Genomic DNA, 19,098 nt, shown 5'->3' with positions numbered 1-19,098 from the left:
CGGAGTGTTGTTGTAATGATTCAGTAAGTATAATATCCATGTCAAGAACTTTGTAGAGTTTTAAATTGTTTAACTACGTATAGCCTAAAAGGTAGTCTCTTATTATGTCACAGATACTGACAGAAAATAGGAGACTCATGATTAGGAATAAAGAACTTTCTCACTCAAGACAAAAACATGATCCAACATGTCTCATGGTTGGCACTGGTTGCACCAGACTCCCAGGTCTGACGGGGATCCTACCATAGATGGCCACACACATAGTAGTCCTGCTCCCGAGGATCACCAAGCTTGGAATTCCCCACTTTAGTGGGATAAAGATTGAACGCTTTATCTGGGGAAACATTACCCCTGATCGCATGATTTTTTTAATGAAAAATAAAACCATGAGAAATAGAGCTGTTGAGGCTAGTCATTTTTTTTATTTTTTTGTGATTTTATTTTTTTTTAATTTATTTATTTATTAAAGATTTCTGTCTCTTCCCCGCCACTGCCTCCCATTTCCCTCCCCCTCCCCCAATCAAGTGCCCCTCCCTCCTTAGCCCGAAGAGCAATCAGGGTTCCCTGCCCTGTGGAAAGACCAAGGAACCCCTACCTCCATCCAGGTCTAGTAAGGTGAGCATCCAAACTGCCTAGGCTCCTACAAAGTCAGTACGTGCAGTAGGATCAGAAACCCATTGCCATTGCAAATGGATGGAAATAGAAAACACTATCCTGAGTGAGGCTAGTCATTTTTTAATGTAACCAGTGAGACCACATAAGGACACTTAGTACAGGTATCCTGCCTCTCCCTCATAATTTACCAGTAATTTATGAATTATAGAAAATGGTAGCTGCCATCTCTAGTCTCACCAAATCCAATCACAAAATAACAACATCCCTAATGTATAGAAGAAGACGCTGGCCGGAGAAGTGGGTGACTTTTTTAAAGATAATATTGTTTGGGGACCTGATGGTTGCAGGTTCAATAATGAGACATCCTGACCCTGGATTCTAAGCCATTCCTTTCCAGGATGTCTGTTTGTTGAGAAAGGCTGCCCAGGTCATCTGTCAGGTTGCTGAATGAGATTTAGGTTTTAGCTCCAGGGTCTACAGAATTCTTGAACCTTGAAGCCAGGGACTTAAATATATTTCGCTAGACAAAATAAGAACACACCAAGTTATGTGTGCTGAGGTTCTTGCTTCCCAGTGAACTACTTGGAAGACAAAGAGCAGGGGTAGGGGTAGGGGAGACAAAGTGGGGGGAAGGGAGGGCCTCCTGCAAAACCACTTAACTTTTAATGGGATTATGGACTACTTGTGATAACTCTTCTAGAAGGAGGGGATGACCTGGGCAAGGGGATGTGCACCTTCAGCCCCACATAATCAGGAGACTGAGGCAGGAGGATCAGTTCAGCCTGTGAATTTAAAACCAGCCTGGATAACATACTAAGATGTCATCTAAAAGCTGAGAGGGTGACATCATCAAAAATCTCATACTGAACTCAACTACTTTTTAAAAGGGAGAAACAAAGACTGGAAGACTTTGAAAGAGGAAAGGATTTGGCCAAGATTACATAGTGAGTGATGTAACCACTTCTTTTTTTTTAATTTATTTATTTATTAAGGATTTCTGCTTCCTCCCCGCAACCGCTTCCCATTTCCCTCCCCCTCCCCTGATCAAGTCCCCCTCCCTCATCTGCTCGAAGAGCAATCAGGGTTCCCTGACCTGTGGGAAGCCCAAGGACGGCCCACCTCTATCCAGGTCTCCTAAGGTGAGCATCCAAACTGCCTAGGCTCCCACAAAGCCAATGGCAGCATTGTTTGTAATAGCCAGAACCTGGAAACAACCTAGATGCCCTTCAACGGAAGAATGGATGAAGAAAGTATGGAATATATACATATTAGAGTATTACTCAGCAGTAAAAAACAAGGACTTCTTGAATTTTGCATACAAATGGATGGAAATAGAAAACACTATCCTGAGTGAGGTAAGCCAGACCCAAAAAGAGGAACATGGGATGTAACCACTTCTTACACTGTTCTGGATGTCAGACCCATAAGTGTTCTTTGTACCTGGCTAGGGTGACCATCAGTTAAGAATAAAGACTGTTATATAATGGATTGCCCCTTTTAAAACAAGCAATATTAAGCTACTGAAAGGATGTTGTGGGCTTAGAGTTCCCTAGCCAGACATGACAATGAACTCCTTACCAGTCACAATAACATTATATGTATAACTAGAAAAGCTTGGTGTCACCAATGAAGGGATAATACCAGTTAATGAGCTGGCCGATTCATTCACTATTCCACTGAGACATTTTTGGAGGCTTTTACATACTAGACACTGAGCTAACTCTCAGGGACACAACTATAAAGATGATTGATTGAACAAATTAACTGGAAATTTCTTATTCATTTCTTTATCAAAAGGGTGATTGAGGACTATTGAATCAACCACGGGTTGGTACTGGCTGGGTGCTAAAGACATTGCACTCAAAGTTTCTGACCCTAGGCTCGTGGGGGAGAGTTAGCTAATATTTGTTTGCATTACAGTAGAGTCTTTATTAAACAGAGATGCACCCAGAAACACACACAGGTGATTCTCATTCAGCTTTGGGAGTGTGGGAAAGAGGCCCCAAAACACTCAAGAGGGCAGTGAGATCTGGAGAAGAGAGAGGGAGAACCGTCTAGCTTCCTCACCTGTAACCCAGGAGTAGAGCACCTTGCCCTTGGGAACACTATGCAGGTGGAATGAGACAGGTGTGTCCTGGCAGGTGAATGCATTAGACTCCGTTTTCTCTCCTGTCGTGCCCAGGAGCCGACCAGGACATTAGGGCTATCTGCTCTGTGACTGATGAACTGTGAGATCAGCAGCCCCCAGAGAAAGACTCCTTTGTCTGCAGCTTCCTGAGCACCAAGCTCCAGTGAGTAACCTACTTCAGACATTGACCTTGGAGAGCAGCCTGCACCACTGGCCACTACGTTAGGGGATTTCACCCTCTGGCAAAGACTACACCAAACACATTTTTTTTTCTCTAATGTGTTTTCCTCTCCCACCAATTCTTCCCTCACCAAGTGATTTATGGCTCCCTGAGAGCCTTTTTTCTTATAACCCCTCTGGCCTTCCTTCCTCAGCCAGCATGGAGGGCGTAATTCTATGTTTGCAACTTTGCAGATGGTTTCTATGGAAATTATGACAATATCCCAGCTGTTGCGGAGCCACACCACTGCTGATTAAACAAGGAGATGAAACTTGAAAGGAGAAATAAATTTGGAATCAAGCACCAACCAAGTCCTTGGAAACAATGAATAGTTTTCATGAAGTTGCTCCTATCAACAGCAACAATAACAAGCTAATACTGCTTTTGTATAAACAATACAGAGGAGGGTTATTTCTCAAGCCCTTTGTAAAGGCTCTGAAGTACAGGCAGAAGCAGGCCCGGGGCCAGTGCTCACTGCAATAAGCTGAAATAACAGCTGACAGTTTCTGGATATGAGTCAGGAGGATTGAGGCATAGCATCAGAATCACCGAATGTCTTACTTTGCCACAGTGTCACACAAAAGACAGAGCTATAACTGTACATGATTGGGTATGATTTGATAACTATATTCTCAAGTAACCAGAAGAAGTGCAAAGTGGAAATGCTTACATTGGGAGGGACAGTGGTCAGAAACTATTAAGAGTTCTCAAATGTGGAGATGATACAGAGACAAAGCACGGACTGCACCTTTCATAGACAGACAGACTCTCACCTGCCTGCCTCCTTACTTCTCTGTGACTGGCATGTGATTTTTACATCCCTATATACTGTCATGGCCTAAGAGAGTCTTAATGTTCTTCTTTGTATCCAAAACATACAAAAAACTCAAGAAATTGGTCATCCAAGGAACAAATAGTCCAATAAAAAAATGGGGTACAGACCTAAACAGAGAACTCTCAACAGAAGAATCTAAAGTGGCTGAAAGACACTTAAAAAATGCTCAACATCCTTAGCCATCAGAGAAAGCAAGCCAAAACAACTCTGATGTTCCATCTTACACCTGCAAGAATGGCCAAGATCAAAAATACTGATGACATCTTATGCTGGAGAGGATGTGGGGAAAAGGGAACACTTCTGCATTGTTGGTTGGAGTGCAAACTGGTACAGTCACTTTGGATATCAGAATGGCAATTTCTCAGAAAATTAGGAAATAACCTACTTCAAGATCCAGCAATACCACTTTTGGGTGTATACCCAAAGATGCTCAATCATATCACAAGGACATGTGCTCAACTATGTTCATAGCAGCATTATTTGTCATAGCCAGAACCTGCAAACAACATAAATGCCCCTCGACCAAAGAATGGATAAGGAAAATGTGGTACATTTACACAATGGAGTACACAAAAGAAAAAAATAATGATATCTTGAAATTTGTGGGTAATGGATGGTGCTAGAAAACATCATTTTGAGTGAGTTAACCCAGGCCCAGAAAGAAAAGCATCATATTTACTCACTCATAAGTGGCTTTTAAACATAAAGGGAAAAAAGTAGCCTACAATTTAAAATCCCAGAGAGCCTAGACAACTAAGAGGACTCTAAGAGAGACATACATGTACCTAATCTACATGGGAAGTAGAAAAAGACAAGATCTCCTGGGTAAATTGGGATCATGGGGACCATGGGAGAGGGAAGAAGGGGAGGGGAGAGGAAGGGAGGGGAGCAGGGAAAAATATATAGCTCAATAAAAACAATCTAAAAAATAGACAGAGTGACTTCTTCAAACACAATCTCCCGTTCTTCTTTGCTTTCTTGTGTTATTCAACAGAGGTATTTGATTAAACTGATGTATACCAAATACATTAAATATAAATGACTGGAGTGGACCCTGAAGAAGGCATCAGGTAGTACGTGACATGTCCTCCCTCTCATGCACAGTAAAGCTGAGAGAGTCCGGAAAGAGTGTTCACATGAGAAGAAGGAAATTTAGATCAAAATTCCACTCTTTATAGGTATTTTCTACCAATTGTGTTAATTAATACACACCCAAAACTTCCATCATGAGAGACATAGACCTGATGTCTCTTCCTTGATACACGAAGTGTGTATAACTCTAGTGGTTCCCTCTGAGAATGTGCGTGAAGACAACAAGATTAAATTAATAAATGCACAGAACCTTACAAAGTGCCTGATGCACCACTATTCACAATGAATAAAATGTGGAAAGAATCCAGTGTTCACGCTGGAAAAATAAGCGCTGCCATACCGACATGGCAGGGCATTGCCAAGCCATAAAAATAGAGTACTGACATATCAGAGAACACAGGTTGATTATGAAAATATTACATTAAATGAAAGAAAGCAGAAAAAAGCACACATAACATACAACATATTCATGTGGAATATCCAGGATAAATAAATTCATAGCATACTAGTAGTTGTTGGGGGCTAGAGGGAAGAAAGAACAGAGGGTGGATGTGGAAGGGCATACAGTCTTCTTTTGGGGGTAGTTAGAAACTTCCAGAACTAGTTATTTGTCATGATTACTACTGTCTTATAAACATACCTTGTATCACTCAAAGGTAATTGAGTGCTCTATATATTTTACCACAATTAAAATAAAGTTTTTTCCAAATAATAATCACTTATTTTAATTTTCATCCTTATTCCCCTCTCAAGATCTCTTCCCCCCCACGTTAAGTAAGATGGTAGGACCAAGCTTCGGAACTGAAATTTAAAGTTGCTTCTGTTCGGGAACCCACAGACTAGTTGGGTGAATCTGCTTTATGGCGCCTATCTTTCTGAGGTCACAAGTCTTTTGCCTTCCTCATCTTGTGACCTGAAGAGCACGCGGTGCTCCTCTGAGCCATCATACTTGAAGGCTTTTAAGGCCTTTACATTTTTATTCAGTATCTTTAAGAATCTCACAGATTGTTGAGTGACCCATGCAGGGGAAAATGACGGATGCTCAGTAAATCTGATGGGCTGGGCCTGTGAATGAGCCAAAGGATAAGCGAAAAAGCAAATAGAATCATTGATGCTCACTGAATGTCACCAGCCGTCAGTCCCAGCTCTGGCTGGCTTTCTGATCTAGGACAAGTATACTGAACAGGAAACACACATCTTCTAATGGGCTAACATCTCATTCTCCCAAAGGAGACTCTTTCCTTACGAAGTTTGAACCACACGTATTGAGTAAGTCATAATTTCAGCTCTCCAAAAACTATGTCTTCACTCAGTTGACATGTCTTAGGTGTGAGTGAGCCTAACCTTGTCTCCAAGCACTTAATGATATCATGAACTAACTAACTCCATGAGGGCTTCCTTCCATGCACCTCTTCGCCATGCAGCCGCTGATATTTATAGCATCCCTAGCTCCCCCTTTCCTAGCATCCCAGTAAAGGATTTGTTTGCAGCCCTCCTTCCTAATCACGCAGACTTCCTTTATTTGTTGCTTTCCCTCTGTGATTTATAGATAGTCCTCGTCAGCCTCCCCCATTCTCCTGGCTTTGTTTTTCAACAAACCTGCTTTTCACATGTCCTTGTTCACTTCCAATGTTTATCTCAGAGTACTAAATCTTTTCCTTTATTTTTTTTTGTTAGGGCTTGCTTTGCTCTTGACTGCAATGCACACGTGCGCGCGCGCGCACACACACACACACACACACACAGACAAAGAGACAGCCATTCACACACAGAGACACACAGGCAGACAGAGAGACAAAAGACAGAGAGACACAGACAGGCAGACAAGACTGGCAGACACACATGCACACACACACCTGTGACTCTTTTATTATAGTCAGAAATATGTGAGATTGACAAGCTATCTATAAGCCACTCTTTGTGAATAAAACATCATTGACATACAGTTTATGTGTGTGTGTATTCTTTCCTATGAATATTTTTGCTAAATGCAATTGAATAATTGAAAAAATATATTATTGTTAATAAAGGATTGAGTACTTATTTGGTTTTTATGGGGGAAAGTTCACAAACTTTTTTCCTGCACAAATGAAAGGTATCATTCATTTATAAAGTCTTAGTTGATAGAATGCATATTGGATATTCTTTGAAAAACCCCTTAAACCCAATTCAAAATCTCCAGTCTCACTCCTCCCCCTAAAGTCTCACTGAAAAGTTTTTATGGTATACCTCAGACTGACTTCATAATTTCTCCTTGGGTAGTGTATAGAAGAAAACTAAATGCCTAAAAAACTTATGATATATTGTCATTCATCAACTATGTTTTTCTTCTCAAGCAATATCCATTTATCACACAACTTTCAATTGCCCTTGTTTTATTTATTGCGATCTAAGTGCCAGGAAGTGGGAATATTACCCAGAGGAAAAGAATCCCTCCCTAGTCCACTTATAACCATGCATAACCATGGGATTTTTTTTCATTAGAATATTTTAGCTTCTTGGAAATAAACCAAATGGCTTTGCATTCAATAGAGATCGTTTACAGTAACACTGTGTAGGACCCTGGGTCTTGTGGACTTGGGTTAAGCCCTTTCTCCGGAACCCTTCTTTGAATAATATCTTTCCTTAGTGAATGCCTTTCAATCAATATACCAGAAAGCTACAGAGGCCAATGAAAAGGATCACTAGGCAGGGCAGTTGGGGTGCAGAATGACACCTGTGTGTGTTCCCTTCTCGTGCCTCTTCTCCTTGGCTCTAGCTCCCAGCTTCTTCTCAGCATCTCACAGACTCTGATATTTTCTTTCTCTGCTTTGATACTATTACATCCATGTAGATTTGACCAAACTCTGGTTTCCTTTTTTGATCTCAGTTCTCACTGCTAGGTATGTCACTTCCAATGCTCATCTTAGTTAAGCCAATGTCACATGTTGGCTTCCATTGACCTGTGATACTTAGGAGTATAGTGGGGTAAAGAAAGCAGCAGACATCATTAGCAAACTCATGTCTAAAAGATTAATAAACAAGTATTATGAACAACAACTTTGATAGTGTAGATGAAAGGGACCCATTCACTTTATCAAACTCACACCAGAAGAAATAAAAAAATCTGAGAGGGTAGACCTACATAATAACCTTAAAGTCAAAGCAAAAAGACTAGATGGGTGAAGAATGGATTTTCCAAACATTTAGAAAATAAATTATATCAATTCTCTAGAGCCAAAAATAAAAACATACATTTTCTAACTCATTCTTTAAGACCAACATTATTGTAATACTAAAGCCAGAGGCACAGAATACAAAAAAGAAAACTATACACTAGTATTTCTTGTAAATATAATTTTAAAAACCTCCAATGAAAATTAAAAAATCAAATACAATAATACATATAAATAAAAGTTATATATCACAGCCAAGTATTATTTACATCAAATTTGCAAAGCTATTCAACATTTGAAAGTCATTTAGTGTAATACATAATTTCAACAGGGTAAACACGAAAAAATTCATAATTATATGAGTAAATGCCAGAAAAGCAATTACAAAATCTAGTACCATTCATGAAAAAAACAGAAAATTACAAAGGAGGAAGAGCACCCTCATCTTGATAAAGACTTGTGCACAAAAACCTACAGCTGACATCATACTCAATAGGAAGAAATATAAAACATTTCTACTAATACCAAAGACAAGGCAGAATATACTCTCTTCTCAATGCTACTAAATAGTATAGTGGAAGCCCTTGCCAGAGTAATTAGACAAGGAAAGGGAAATAAGAGAATACAGATAGGGAGGAAAGAAATTGAGGTGGTACCACAGTAAAGAAAAGAAACCAACCATTGGTGCTTTTTACTCACAGGTAAGCAACATATATCTTAATCAATCTTTACAGGAGTTTCATAAAGGGGGAAGTTATATAGCCGTATAGACTCATTACAGTGTATACACAACTAGATATTATCTGTCCATACCTCCTCCACGTGTGGTTTTCAGCATTTGGGGGACATTGCTTTCAGTGCCTTGCTGCTTAGGTCGAATCACCACATCTTACACACACCTACATCATTCTGAGTCAGAGACAGGAATAGGCCATGGGGAAGAAATGGGGAACATGGAAAAATTAGCTAGGCATGAACCTAGCTGAGCTTGTAGGAGTTAATTACATTGCATCCAAGGAAGACTGATTACAATGTTTTTCTTAAATGTTAATTAATCCTAAATAGCTGACTATACTATATATAAGCAGAATGAGCACATAGTTATAAATGAACTCAAAACACACTATTGATTTGGCTAACAGGTTGGGAAAGAGTCTGGTTTGTAGGAGCAAGTTACAGGCAGCACTATTCAGAAAATTCATTCCCATAGAAATAATCCACCATTTTCCATTAACGAAATGATCATCTATGTAGAAAATGAAAATAAATTGCTGTTCAAAAATTCTTCCTGGAACTAATGAAGATAGAAGGAACATAGGAGTCAAGATTTATGTACAAATGTCAATTGCTTTCTTATGTAATAGCACAGAACAGCTGGACTTGAATAAACATGGTTATTTACAATAGCACTGTCCAAATAAAATGCTGTAAGTTTAACAAAATGAATATAATATGTATATGAGGAAAGATGATGAAAGATATGAAGTAAAAGCTGAATAAATGAACAAATTGTCCATCTTTGTATATATACTCATTGTTGTCAAATTATCAATATGTTACAACTATCTTCATATTAAATACATGCCTAAATTTCAGGAAATCATTTTGTGACTAATTCCAAAATCACTAAAAAGTTTAGATGGAAATGAAAAGACCCAGAATAATCAATGCATGTTTAGGATAAGAATAAAGGTAAAGAAACCAACCCTAACTAGCTTTAAAGCATAGTACAAAGCTACAGCTATCAAGACAGTATGGTATTGACAAAAGAACAAATATATTGATAAATGGACCTCAATCAATAGCCTAGAAATAGATTGGCACATAGTCAATTGGTTGTTTCAAAGAGTCAAAGACAATGCAATGGAGTAAAGTAAGTGTCTTTTCAATAAATGGTGCTAAAACAACTGAACACCCATGTGAAAAACCATATACAATCTTTACTTCATTTATGCAAATATGTTTCAAACAGTACAGACAGAGATGAGAAATGGAAAACTTCAAAACTCTAAGATAACACAAGAGACAATACAGACAACCTTAGGAATGAGGCAGTGCTTCAGAAACAATACCAATTTTCCAATCCACGAAAGAGCTAACTTGGTAAGCTGAGATTCACTGGCATTCAGAGCAATAATATCAAGGCAAGAAGAAAAGCCAATGGGAGAAGATAATTGCAAAAGACATATCTGACAAATTGTTATTCAAAACATAAAAAATTCTTAAACCCCTACAATAAGAACACAAACAATGAAATTAAAACTTGGTCCAGAGACCTGAACCGAGTCCCACAAATGGTCCACAGCGGCAAGGCTGCAGATCAAAGGATGATTCAGGTCATTCTGGTGCCATTGGAGAGCTGCAAGTTAACATGACAAGATGCCATTGCACTTTCTAGATATAGAAGACTGACAACTGCCAAAGCTGTTGCACTTTCTGAATAGCAAGACTCTGACTGGGTAGCATGCAAATTGACACCGGCCCCAGTACACACTTGCCAAATGATTAATTATTTATGTCCCTTGGTATTTACCCAAATTAAAATATCTGTTCTAAAAAATTTATTAACATATGTAAAGTATTTTTATGTATAATTTTCAAAATTTGGAACTACCCCTATTCCTTTCTGTAAGAGGCTAGAATGATAGAGAAACGTTTGTACATTTGTTGAATCTATAGAATGTACAAAACCTAGAGAAAATCACACTGTGAATCATAGAGTTTTAGGTGCTAATGATGCATCAGGATAACCTCGCCAATTGTGGGCTATGTGACATTTTCCTGTGCGGTAGTGCCATGAAAGACTGTGGTGTGTTCGTGGGGGCAGAAAGGTACTGAGTTTCTGTGTTTCTACCTGAAGAGGCTGTAAGCATTTGCTAGGGTTTTGTTGTTATTGCCATTTGTTTTGATTTTCTTTGCTTTTGAGTAGCTTTGTCATTTCACCATCTCTAATAAAACACTCCAAACTATGTGACATTTAAACAACAGAACTTATACTTAAGTTAAATTTCTTATACTTAAGTGGAACATCAAGGCAGATTCCCTGTCTGGGAAAGGCATGCTTTTTGACTTTTAGAACGAACCTTCTGACCGTGTCACTTGGTAGAAAAACCAAAGCAGTTTTTGGGATCTCTCTCATAAAGATACTGAATCCCATACGTTCACAAGAGCTCTTCTCTGAGAACATAATATCCTAAAGACTCTGTTTTCTAACAACCATCACATTATGGGTGTGGATTTTAACGTACAAACTGGAGTGGGGGTAACCACATTCAAACTGATATACACGAAAAGGGAACTTGAACATAGAAATACTGCATCTTCCCACCTAATGTGAAAGTGTACATGTGTGTGTGATTCAAAGATGAGTCAAAAAAAAAAGCCACTATTGTATTCATGGGGTTTCTCTTGGAAGATTATGAAGAAATGTAGGCTTGCACTTTTAAAAATGTTTTCTAATTGTTTTCCTGAGTTGTCTTTTTCCCTTCCATCCTTTTTTTTTTGAGATAGTTCTCAGTGTGATGCTTAAGTGAGTCCCACAGTCCTCAAGCAACCCCCCTACCTAGGCCTCCTGAATTACAGAAACTGCAGACATGCATCAGTACATAGTATAATGCATCTGTTTGTTTTTTCCATGTGTACCTGTATAGTTAGAATTCAAAAAATTGTGAATAAATTAGTAACAGACAAATGGGAAAGGTGATTTAGCAAGTCTCATTTTATTTAAGGAATCTTCAAACTAGACCTCTTTTTTTATGTTTTTTGGTTTGTTTGTTTGTTTTTTTGGTCTGTCTGTTTTTTGAGACAAGAGTTTCTTTGTGCAGCCTAGGCTGCCCTGGAACTTTCTCTGTAGACCAGGCTGAACGAACTTGAACTCACAGAGATCCGCCTGCCTCTGCCTCCGGAGTGCTGGGATTACAGGTTTACACTCCCACCACCTGACTAAACTGGACCTCTTTAGTCCAATCCCACACACTGAGAATGATGAACACCGCAAACCAAAATCTATTTTCACTTGGCCTTTTTATACATGTTTCTGCTCCACCGTTTTGAACATTTCTCCTAGAAACTATTCAGGAGGAAGCATCCATCACTAAAGATCTGCGCAACACTGAGCTTGTCACCAACAATGCTGGAACATAGCTCTTCTGTCTGTATCTTCAATTTAGAGAACACAAGCTTCCAAACACTAGCCCACTGATTGGACAAAAACCACTAGGGTAAAGAGAAAAAAGAACAAGAGTTGTATTGGCATCTTTTGTGATATGTTTTTTCTTCCTCTCCTTTCCCCCTGGTGTGTGTGTGTGTGTGTGTGTGTGTGTGGTGTTGCAAAGGTGGAGGCTGGCAGTTGATTTCTGATTTGGATAGATGACTAGCGAGGTATCCCTTAGAGCGCGTTTGTTTGTGTCCTAGTGTTGCAGTTACAGACACATGCCACCGCACCTGGATGTCATGTGAGTACTGCAGTCCAAACTCAGGTCCTCATACGTGCACAGCAGACACTTTACCTACTGGGGCATCTATCCTGCCTGTGACACTCTTATTTTGTAGTTGCCATTGTTGCTTGCATTTTAGAGTTCTCATACTCTATAAACACAATATTTTGTATATAATGCATATATACATGTATTTGTATATATATATATATATACATATATATATATTTGTGCACACAAATATATAGAATATCAAACATGCTAAAAAATAGTTAGATAATACCTTCCAAATCAGAAAACTTTATGCACCATTACCATAGCCACCATCTGGACCACCACCTCATTTTAGGAAGGGAACCAATAATCTCCAAGCTCAGAGAGAAGGGAAATGTGTTGGCAAAATTCCAGCTAGTAAATTGGTTAGGGCTGAACATTGAGACTGTGAATAACTTTTCTGGTTTGGTTTGCTCTCCACACCTCTTTTTATTATTCTCCTGATGAAGTTGAACTGTCTTGCAAAATGCCACGAGGTCACGTAAAGAATAGAGATATATTTCAACATTATTTTCCTTGAAGTTTAATTTAGAAAGTTCTAATTTACCCAAGCAGAAGTGGAGGTTCAGCTTGTACTCCTCCCAGTCAGTTTTCTACTTCCAGGAAACTTTCTCTGCATCTCACGGGGACACCTCTACAGAATGCTGCCCAGCAGAAATAAATCATGACCAGTATCAGCTCCAAGAGTTGCTGACAGAAACCCTAACAGACATCACTGCAGACATATTATACATTATAAGAACAGTCAGCACAAGCCAGTTTCCAGAGACCATTAGCAGGAGGGAACCCTGCCAATTCGGCATTACTTAGAAGACATGTTTTGTATGTTCCTCAAAACGCACTGCCAAACTTCCCAGGAGTGCTGAGAGTTTTCAAACAGTTCAGTTTCTGGTGCAGAAACACTCAACTCAAGGCTATCCCCTGAGCTGGGAAAGTAAGATCTCTGTTCCCTAGGAAACACACGTCCTTTCTTGTGTTAGAGTACTCTCCTCTGATTCATGGGTACTCTTGGGCTTGGGTGCTGACAGACAGGGACCTTTGTAAATCTGGACTTCTATTTCCAGTGGCCATTCTTTTCACAGGGCAAGGAAGGGAACACCAACCAAATTTGAACACTTAAAAGTCAGGCTGAAAAAAAAGTAAGGGTCCACATATTTTATTTTGTTCAAATTCTCTCTTCTACCCCCAGAGCCTTAGCTGACTTCATAGGGGAAACATCTTATACTGAACCTCACATGGGAAACAGGGAACTAGCAATGAGCCAAGGCCCTTGGAATTGAGTCAGGAACAAACCCATGTAATCAAAGTGTCATGGCTTTATTTTCCTGGATGGCAAAGCCTTTGAGGTATCATTTGTTCTTGCAGACTCTGTTTCATAATTCTTCTCCTCTTGGTAATTTTCTTGTTGCTTTGAAAATTACACTTGGGCAGAAAAGTATCTTAAGAATACACAATTTTTACTTAAAAGTGCTTTCCTATGCACTTAGTGTCATCTTATAAGTATGAGCCAGCCTTGGAAAATTTCAGCTGCATGAGTTTCTATCATGAGAAAAGTTTGAGCACATTGTTCAGATAACCATTTACATATAGGTCTAGAATCATAAAATTAGCTCAGTGGTGGCTGACACCAAAAATGGGGCATTCACTGTATAATGCCGCAAGCTTTTTACACCTTTATTCCGCCAAACATGTTTGTTAATTAACTTATTCAGAATTTACTGGAAACACTCATTCTCTTAAGAGGGGTGTGGTGATTAGTATGTCAGAGACAAGATGTATCTTAATTTTTTTTTTAACCAGTACTCTTCTCAATAATCTCACAGTGGATTTAGATCAACTTGGACAAACGAGGATTTTGCATCAGCTGTTCTCATGGGTTGAGCGACTCCTCCCAAAGATTCTCTAAGTACTGAGTAAGCAGCAGGATAGCAGTTTTCTAGTGGTGTTGGTGAAAGATCTGCCTTTGCTTGGTATTATTGTAGCATTCCTAGAGCTGTCACAATATTCAGGCTACTGAAATGAGAATAATAATGCCACTCGCTATCTACAGCAAGCGCTGATCACGAAAAAGCGATTTTAGATTCTGCTGCTGTCTACTTACCGTCTATGAGATTTGGGATTATTTGGTGTCTGTTTCAACTTCCTTATACCTGCAATAGTTTCTTGCTATCAAGGCTGCAGATGGCATAAAACTGGTAGTGCTGAGTCGTAGACTATGGCTTCAAAAGCAATGATCAACTAGAGGAAGGAGCTAAGACAGTGCTGAATCTGCAAGGAAGAGACTAAAAGTCTATAGCTTGCTTTTTTTTAAAAAAAATTATCTGAACCATAATAGAATGGGCCATCCCAGTGTGACAGAAGCTTGAGAGAGTTTCTGGAAGCTTGAGTAGCAAGGAGCTTAATATAAAGACAATAAGACACAGATACTTAATCACTAAATGTAATCTCAACAATGCGAGCATATGCTGCATGTAAATCCAGAAAATGAAGCAGCCTAATGCACTTTGCCATGGCTGCATCCCATCTGGAGCTCAGGGTTCAGCGCACAAGCCAAGGCACTGACTTATCAGAAGAAAACTTATACAACACAGCACAGCCTGGGAAAGAAATCACAACGGTGGAATGTGCTTAGAGGAGGGAGGTAAGGAAGCCATGGATAACAAAAACAATAAAGCAGACTTCTCATGTCCAAGCATTCAGTAGGCAGAGGCAGGAAGGTCATCACAAGTTTAAGGACCTTGACTACAAAGTGCTTCCCTAGCTACCCTGGGCTACAGAGTAAACCCCAAAGAAAGGTAGAGGGAGAGGCAGAAACAGACAGAGAGACAGAGACATTTGTATGTGTGTGCACTCGTGTGTTTGTGCACAGAGAGACTGCCCTCAAGCATATAAAGAGAAATGAAGTTGAATATATGCTAAGCTCTTATTATAAACAAAGTAGTCAGTGTTTTCATTTTGTGGATGGGAATCCAAGAGCAGAAGAAGACTTAGTTACAAGCTTAAGATAGATTATTGGTGAGGGGATGAAGCCAGCTCCCCAACCTCCATCCCCCGTAGTCCATCCCTAGTTCTTGGACAGATAGAGCTATTGATAAATTATTTCTAGTCTTACAGGATTATGGTCAGCATGTAGTTCCCTAGTTCCTCTAAAGCAGCATATGTGCTTTAGCCAATTAAAGCTGAGCTTCCATAACACTTATTACTTCTGCAAGAAAGATTCCAGGTCTGTGTGCAAGTAGCCATAGACTCCTTCCACTGCTGATGCGTGGAGGTGATCTCTGAAGGACAGGTATGAACAGAACTTCCCTTGTGGCATTTGTAGACAACTGGCAGGTACAAAGAAAGAAAAATGGCGGGGCGATGGTGGCGCACGCCTTTAATCCCAGCACTCGGGAGGCAGAGGCAGGCGGATCTCTGTGAGTTCGAGACCAGCCTGGTCTACAAGAGCTAGTTCCAGGGTAGGCTCCAAAGCCACAGAGAAACCCTGTCTTGAAAAAGCAAAAAAAAAAAAAAAAAAAAAAAAAAAAAAAAGAAGAAAGAAAAATGGCTGTAATTGTTTTATTGAGCCATTGTGGTTTAGGTCTTCGTACTATGCCATCACACTTCCTTTTTTCAGACAAACATGAGAGTCAAAAACACATATTTAAAATCTTTGAAAATGTCTCTACATAAGGAAATGCTTATTTTTCTAAGATGAGAACCAAGAGCAACCTGCAAAAACTATATAGGCAGGCAAATTGGGTAACTTTCTAATCTGAGAAGTTGCTTCATGAGACTGTGGGCTCCCCCGTGACGACAGCAGTATTTAGGCCAGTGCAGATGCCATCTCGCATCAGCCTGATGAAACAGATGTTTTAAATAAGGAGTTTTAATATCAAACACCTCCAATATGCTAGGCATCCCAGGCTCGGAGATAAACCCAAACACACAGTCCCTAGCCTCAAGGGAATAACCCTCAACTACAGAGCTAGATAACCTCTGTGTTTTTTTTAAAACAGTGTGATTAAAGGAAATTAGAGATAATGACATGGCCTGCATGAAGCAGACAGCAAGCCTGAACTCAAAAACCCATGTAGCTCTTGAAACCCTGCTGCTGTCTGAGTCATATTTTTCAATTAGGAGCCCAAAGTACAGAGCTCGCGAGAGGGAGCAAACCCGAGAGAAATGCTGGGTTTCACGGAAGAACGTTGGTTTCAAGGAAGAGCATTTTCCCTCTCTCTAGCTGCCCTGCTACAGTCTTGCACACCAAGCATATTATCCGGCTGACATCAGGGCTGTTCCAGCAAGGGGGACGGTACTGACTCACAGCAATTGCTTCTGACCTTTTCCATACCCTCCTGCCCCCCTTCATGCCAGGAAAGGACCATTTGAAGAGTGATGGAGTTAGACGTGTAGAGAAGCAATTACCTTTCTATAATGGGCTATTCAGTTGTGAAATCTGCCAAAATCATTCCAAGATACCAGACGCCTTCCCTAAAAGGGCTGGTGGGCTGGCCTACAGGAGTCGCACACTGGAAGAGGATGTGAAAACCATAAAGGAGATGAGTAATTCCAGGGCATGCCTTACAAAAGGCCTCTCCACCCAGTGCTAGCCTCGGGTCCTGCTTTCCCTGGATGGTAACAGTACTTAAAAGTTTGTTTTTTTTTTTTAAAAAAAAAAACTACCAAAAATTGAAGCGGTGAGAGATAAGCTGGCCTTTCACCAGCTCATTGCATTTTGATGGAAAAACAGCTCAGAGCAGGATGAGTCTTAACGGTAATCACTGGGAAGCAGACATTTCCATTGCAGGATATTATTCCTGATGGCATTAGTGAGGAATAATACACGGGAGGGGGTGGGTTGCACAGCCATTACCTAGACTGGGCAGAGGGCACAATTCTGATTCCTACTGTTCCCCAACTCAGACCCTATGGTTTGAACTTCAATTTCTCCAGACCTCCACCGGCCCTGAATTTTCTGAATCCTGCCTCTGACTTTCTATGAAATCGATACACAAGTCGTCCCAGTAACCTCAGACACTTCAGCATGGCCTGAGATTTTTCTCTAGAACACACAGAGAAGAAATTAGCTTTGACACATGTAAGAGCGGCAGGGGGCCGGCAGCTCGTGCTGGTTTACTATGCGCTCTTAAAACCCCCATCTATTTTCAAATGTGTGATATTTTTACAGAGACAGCTGCCTCCCATGAGACCCAGGCGTGTGCCAAGCTATGTACACAAACACACTCTTCATAAACACAGATGTGAAACGCCATGCTACCGCAGAAGTGAGACACGAAGATTCGGCTGTTTAGTGGCCCCACACCCAAAAGTTTCAAAAGTCAGAGAGAAGACTCTTCATTCTCTGCTTTAATCCACACTCTGTAGAGATGACCCCATTTTCTTAGCATCAATCTGACCTCTGCCCCGGTGACCTGAGTTGAGTTTTAATCTAGAGCCGAGGGGGACCAAGACAATTGTGCTGTCAGTTCATCGGAGGGAGAGAGAGAGGCTGGGAATCCCTAAGTCCTCCCAGACTGGCAGGGTTGACACACCCACCTAGAACTAACCGGTCAGGGGTGCATCCCCGGGTGATGACCCAGGCCTGAGACCCTTACAGTGCACACAGGAAGATGAGACAATTGCAGACACGTGAGAATCCTGAGGCCCGGGCAGATGGCTTTTTTTTTTTTTTTTTTTTCTGAGCCTAGTCGCCCATCTCCTTGTAAAGTGTGAGCAAGAAAGTTGTGCCCGGGCCATGGCGGCCGAGGCTGGGGAAGGGGGCGAAGGCCAGAGGAGGAAAGAGCCCCGATTACTTACGTTGTCCTTGGGACCGAGGTTTTGTAGGACCTCCTTGCCGGTGGCACTCCGGATCTCCACCCCAGCAGACTTGGGCGACTCGGGCGCGGGTTCCCTGCTCTCCTCCCGACCCTGACCCCTGCGCGCGTCTCCCTCCACCCCTGGCCGGCTCCCCGCGCCGCGGCCGCTGCCCTGGCTGCTCCGGGGAGTCTTGGCGCCGCGCTGTCCCACGCTCAAAGCATCGAAATCCAATGTCTTGCTCTCGAAGGCGCCCTCCACGTTGCAGAACATGCCTCCGTACTTTTGCCGTGGGACCTGATCTGTGGTGCCCGGCCGAGCCAAGTACACAGGCAGATCATCTTCGTGGGAGCTGTCCCAGCCCCTTCGACCCGAAGCCATGGTTCAAGAGAAAGCGGCTCACGGGCTTTCTTCTTCAGAGGCTGTAGAGAGCAGCGGCCGGCAGCGTGCACAGAGCCACAGTGGTGGGGCGGGAGGAGGCGCCTGAGCCTTCGCGCCAGAGGCGGCAGTGCTGCTCTGGTTCCTGCCTGTCCCCAACCAGCCAAGCTAGCTAGCCGAAGCCCCGGTTCCGATAGCCCCCGGGACCGCCCGCCCGCTCCAGTCGCACCTCCTCGGCCACCCCACCCCCACTCCGCCGCCCTAATGTGGTCTCAGCTCCAGTCCCAGGTCCAGATCCAACTTGTCGCGCGCATAGCACGAACACGGACTCACGCTCCCTGGTCAAGCCGGCTTTTGGGATTTAATTCACACTCAGATACAATTCAGAT

At 41.4% G+C, this 19,098-nt stretch overlaps 1 protein-coding gene across 1 annotated transcript in view; it reads right to left on the bottom strand.

Annotated features, from left to right (window-relative positions):
* The window catches only part of LOC121453416 (dihydropyrimidinase-related protein 3), a 113,005-nt gene extending 94,213 nt beyond the window's left edge, over positions 1–18,792 (bottom strand). Inside the window, exon 1 of the mRNA XM_041660168.1 lies at positions 18,335–18,792. Within this exon, the coding sequence (XP_041516102.1) occupies positions 18,335–18,712 (378 nt within the window). The 5' untranslated portion in view covers positions 18,713–18,792. The remainder of the gene's footprint in view (positions 1–18,334) is intronic.
* Between the last annotated feature and the right edge of the window lie 306 nt (positions 18,793–19,098).

The sequence above is a fragment of the Microtus oregoni genome, unplaced genomic scaffold, assembly GCF_018167655.1.
Source record: "Microtus oregoni isolate MIOR12 unplaced genomic scaffold, Mior012 000011F_ref0000422, whole genome shotgun sequence".
Classification (NCBI taxonomy): Eukaryota; Metazoa; Chordata; class Mammalia; order Rodentia; family Cricetidae; genus Microtus; species Microtus oregoni.
This window is presented reverse-complemented; position numbering and strand designations above follow the sequence as displayed.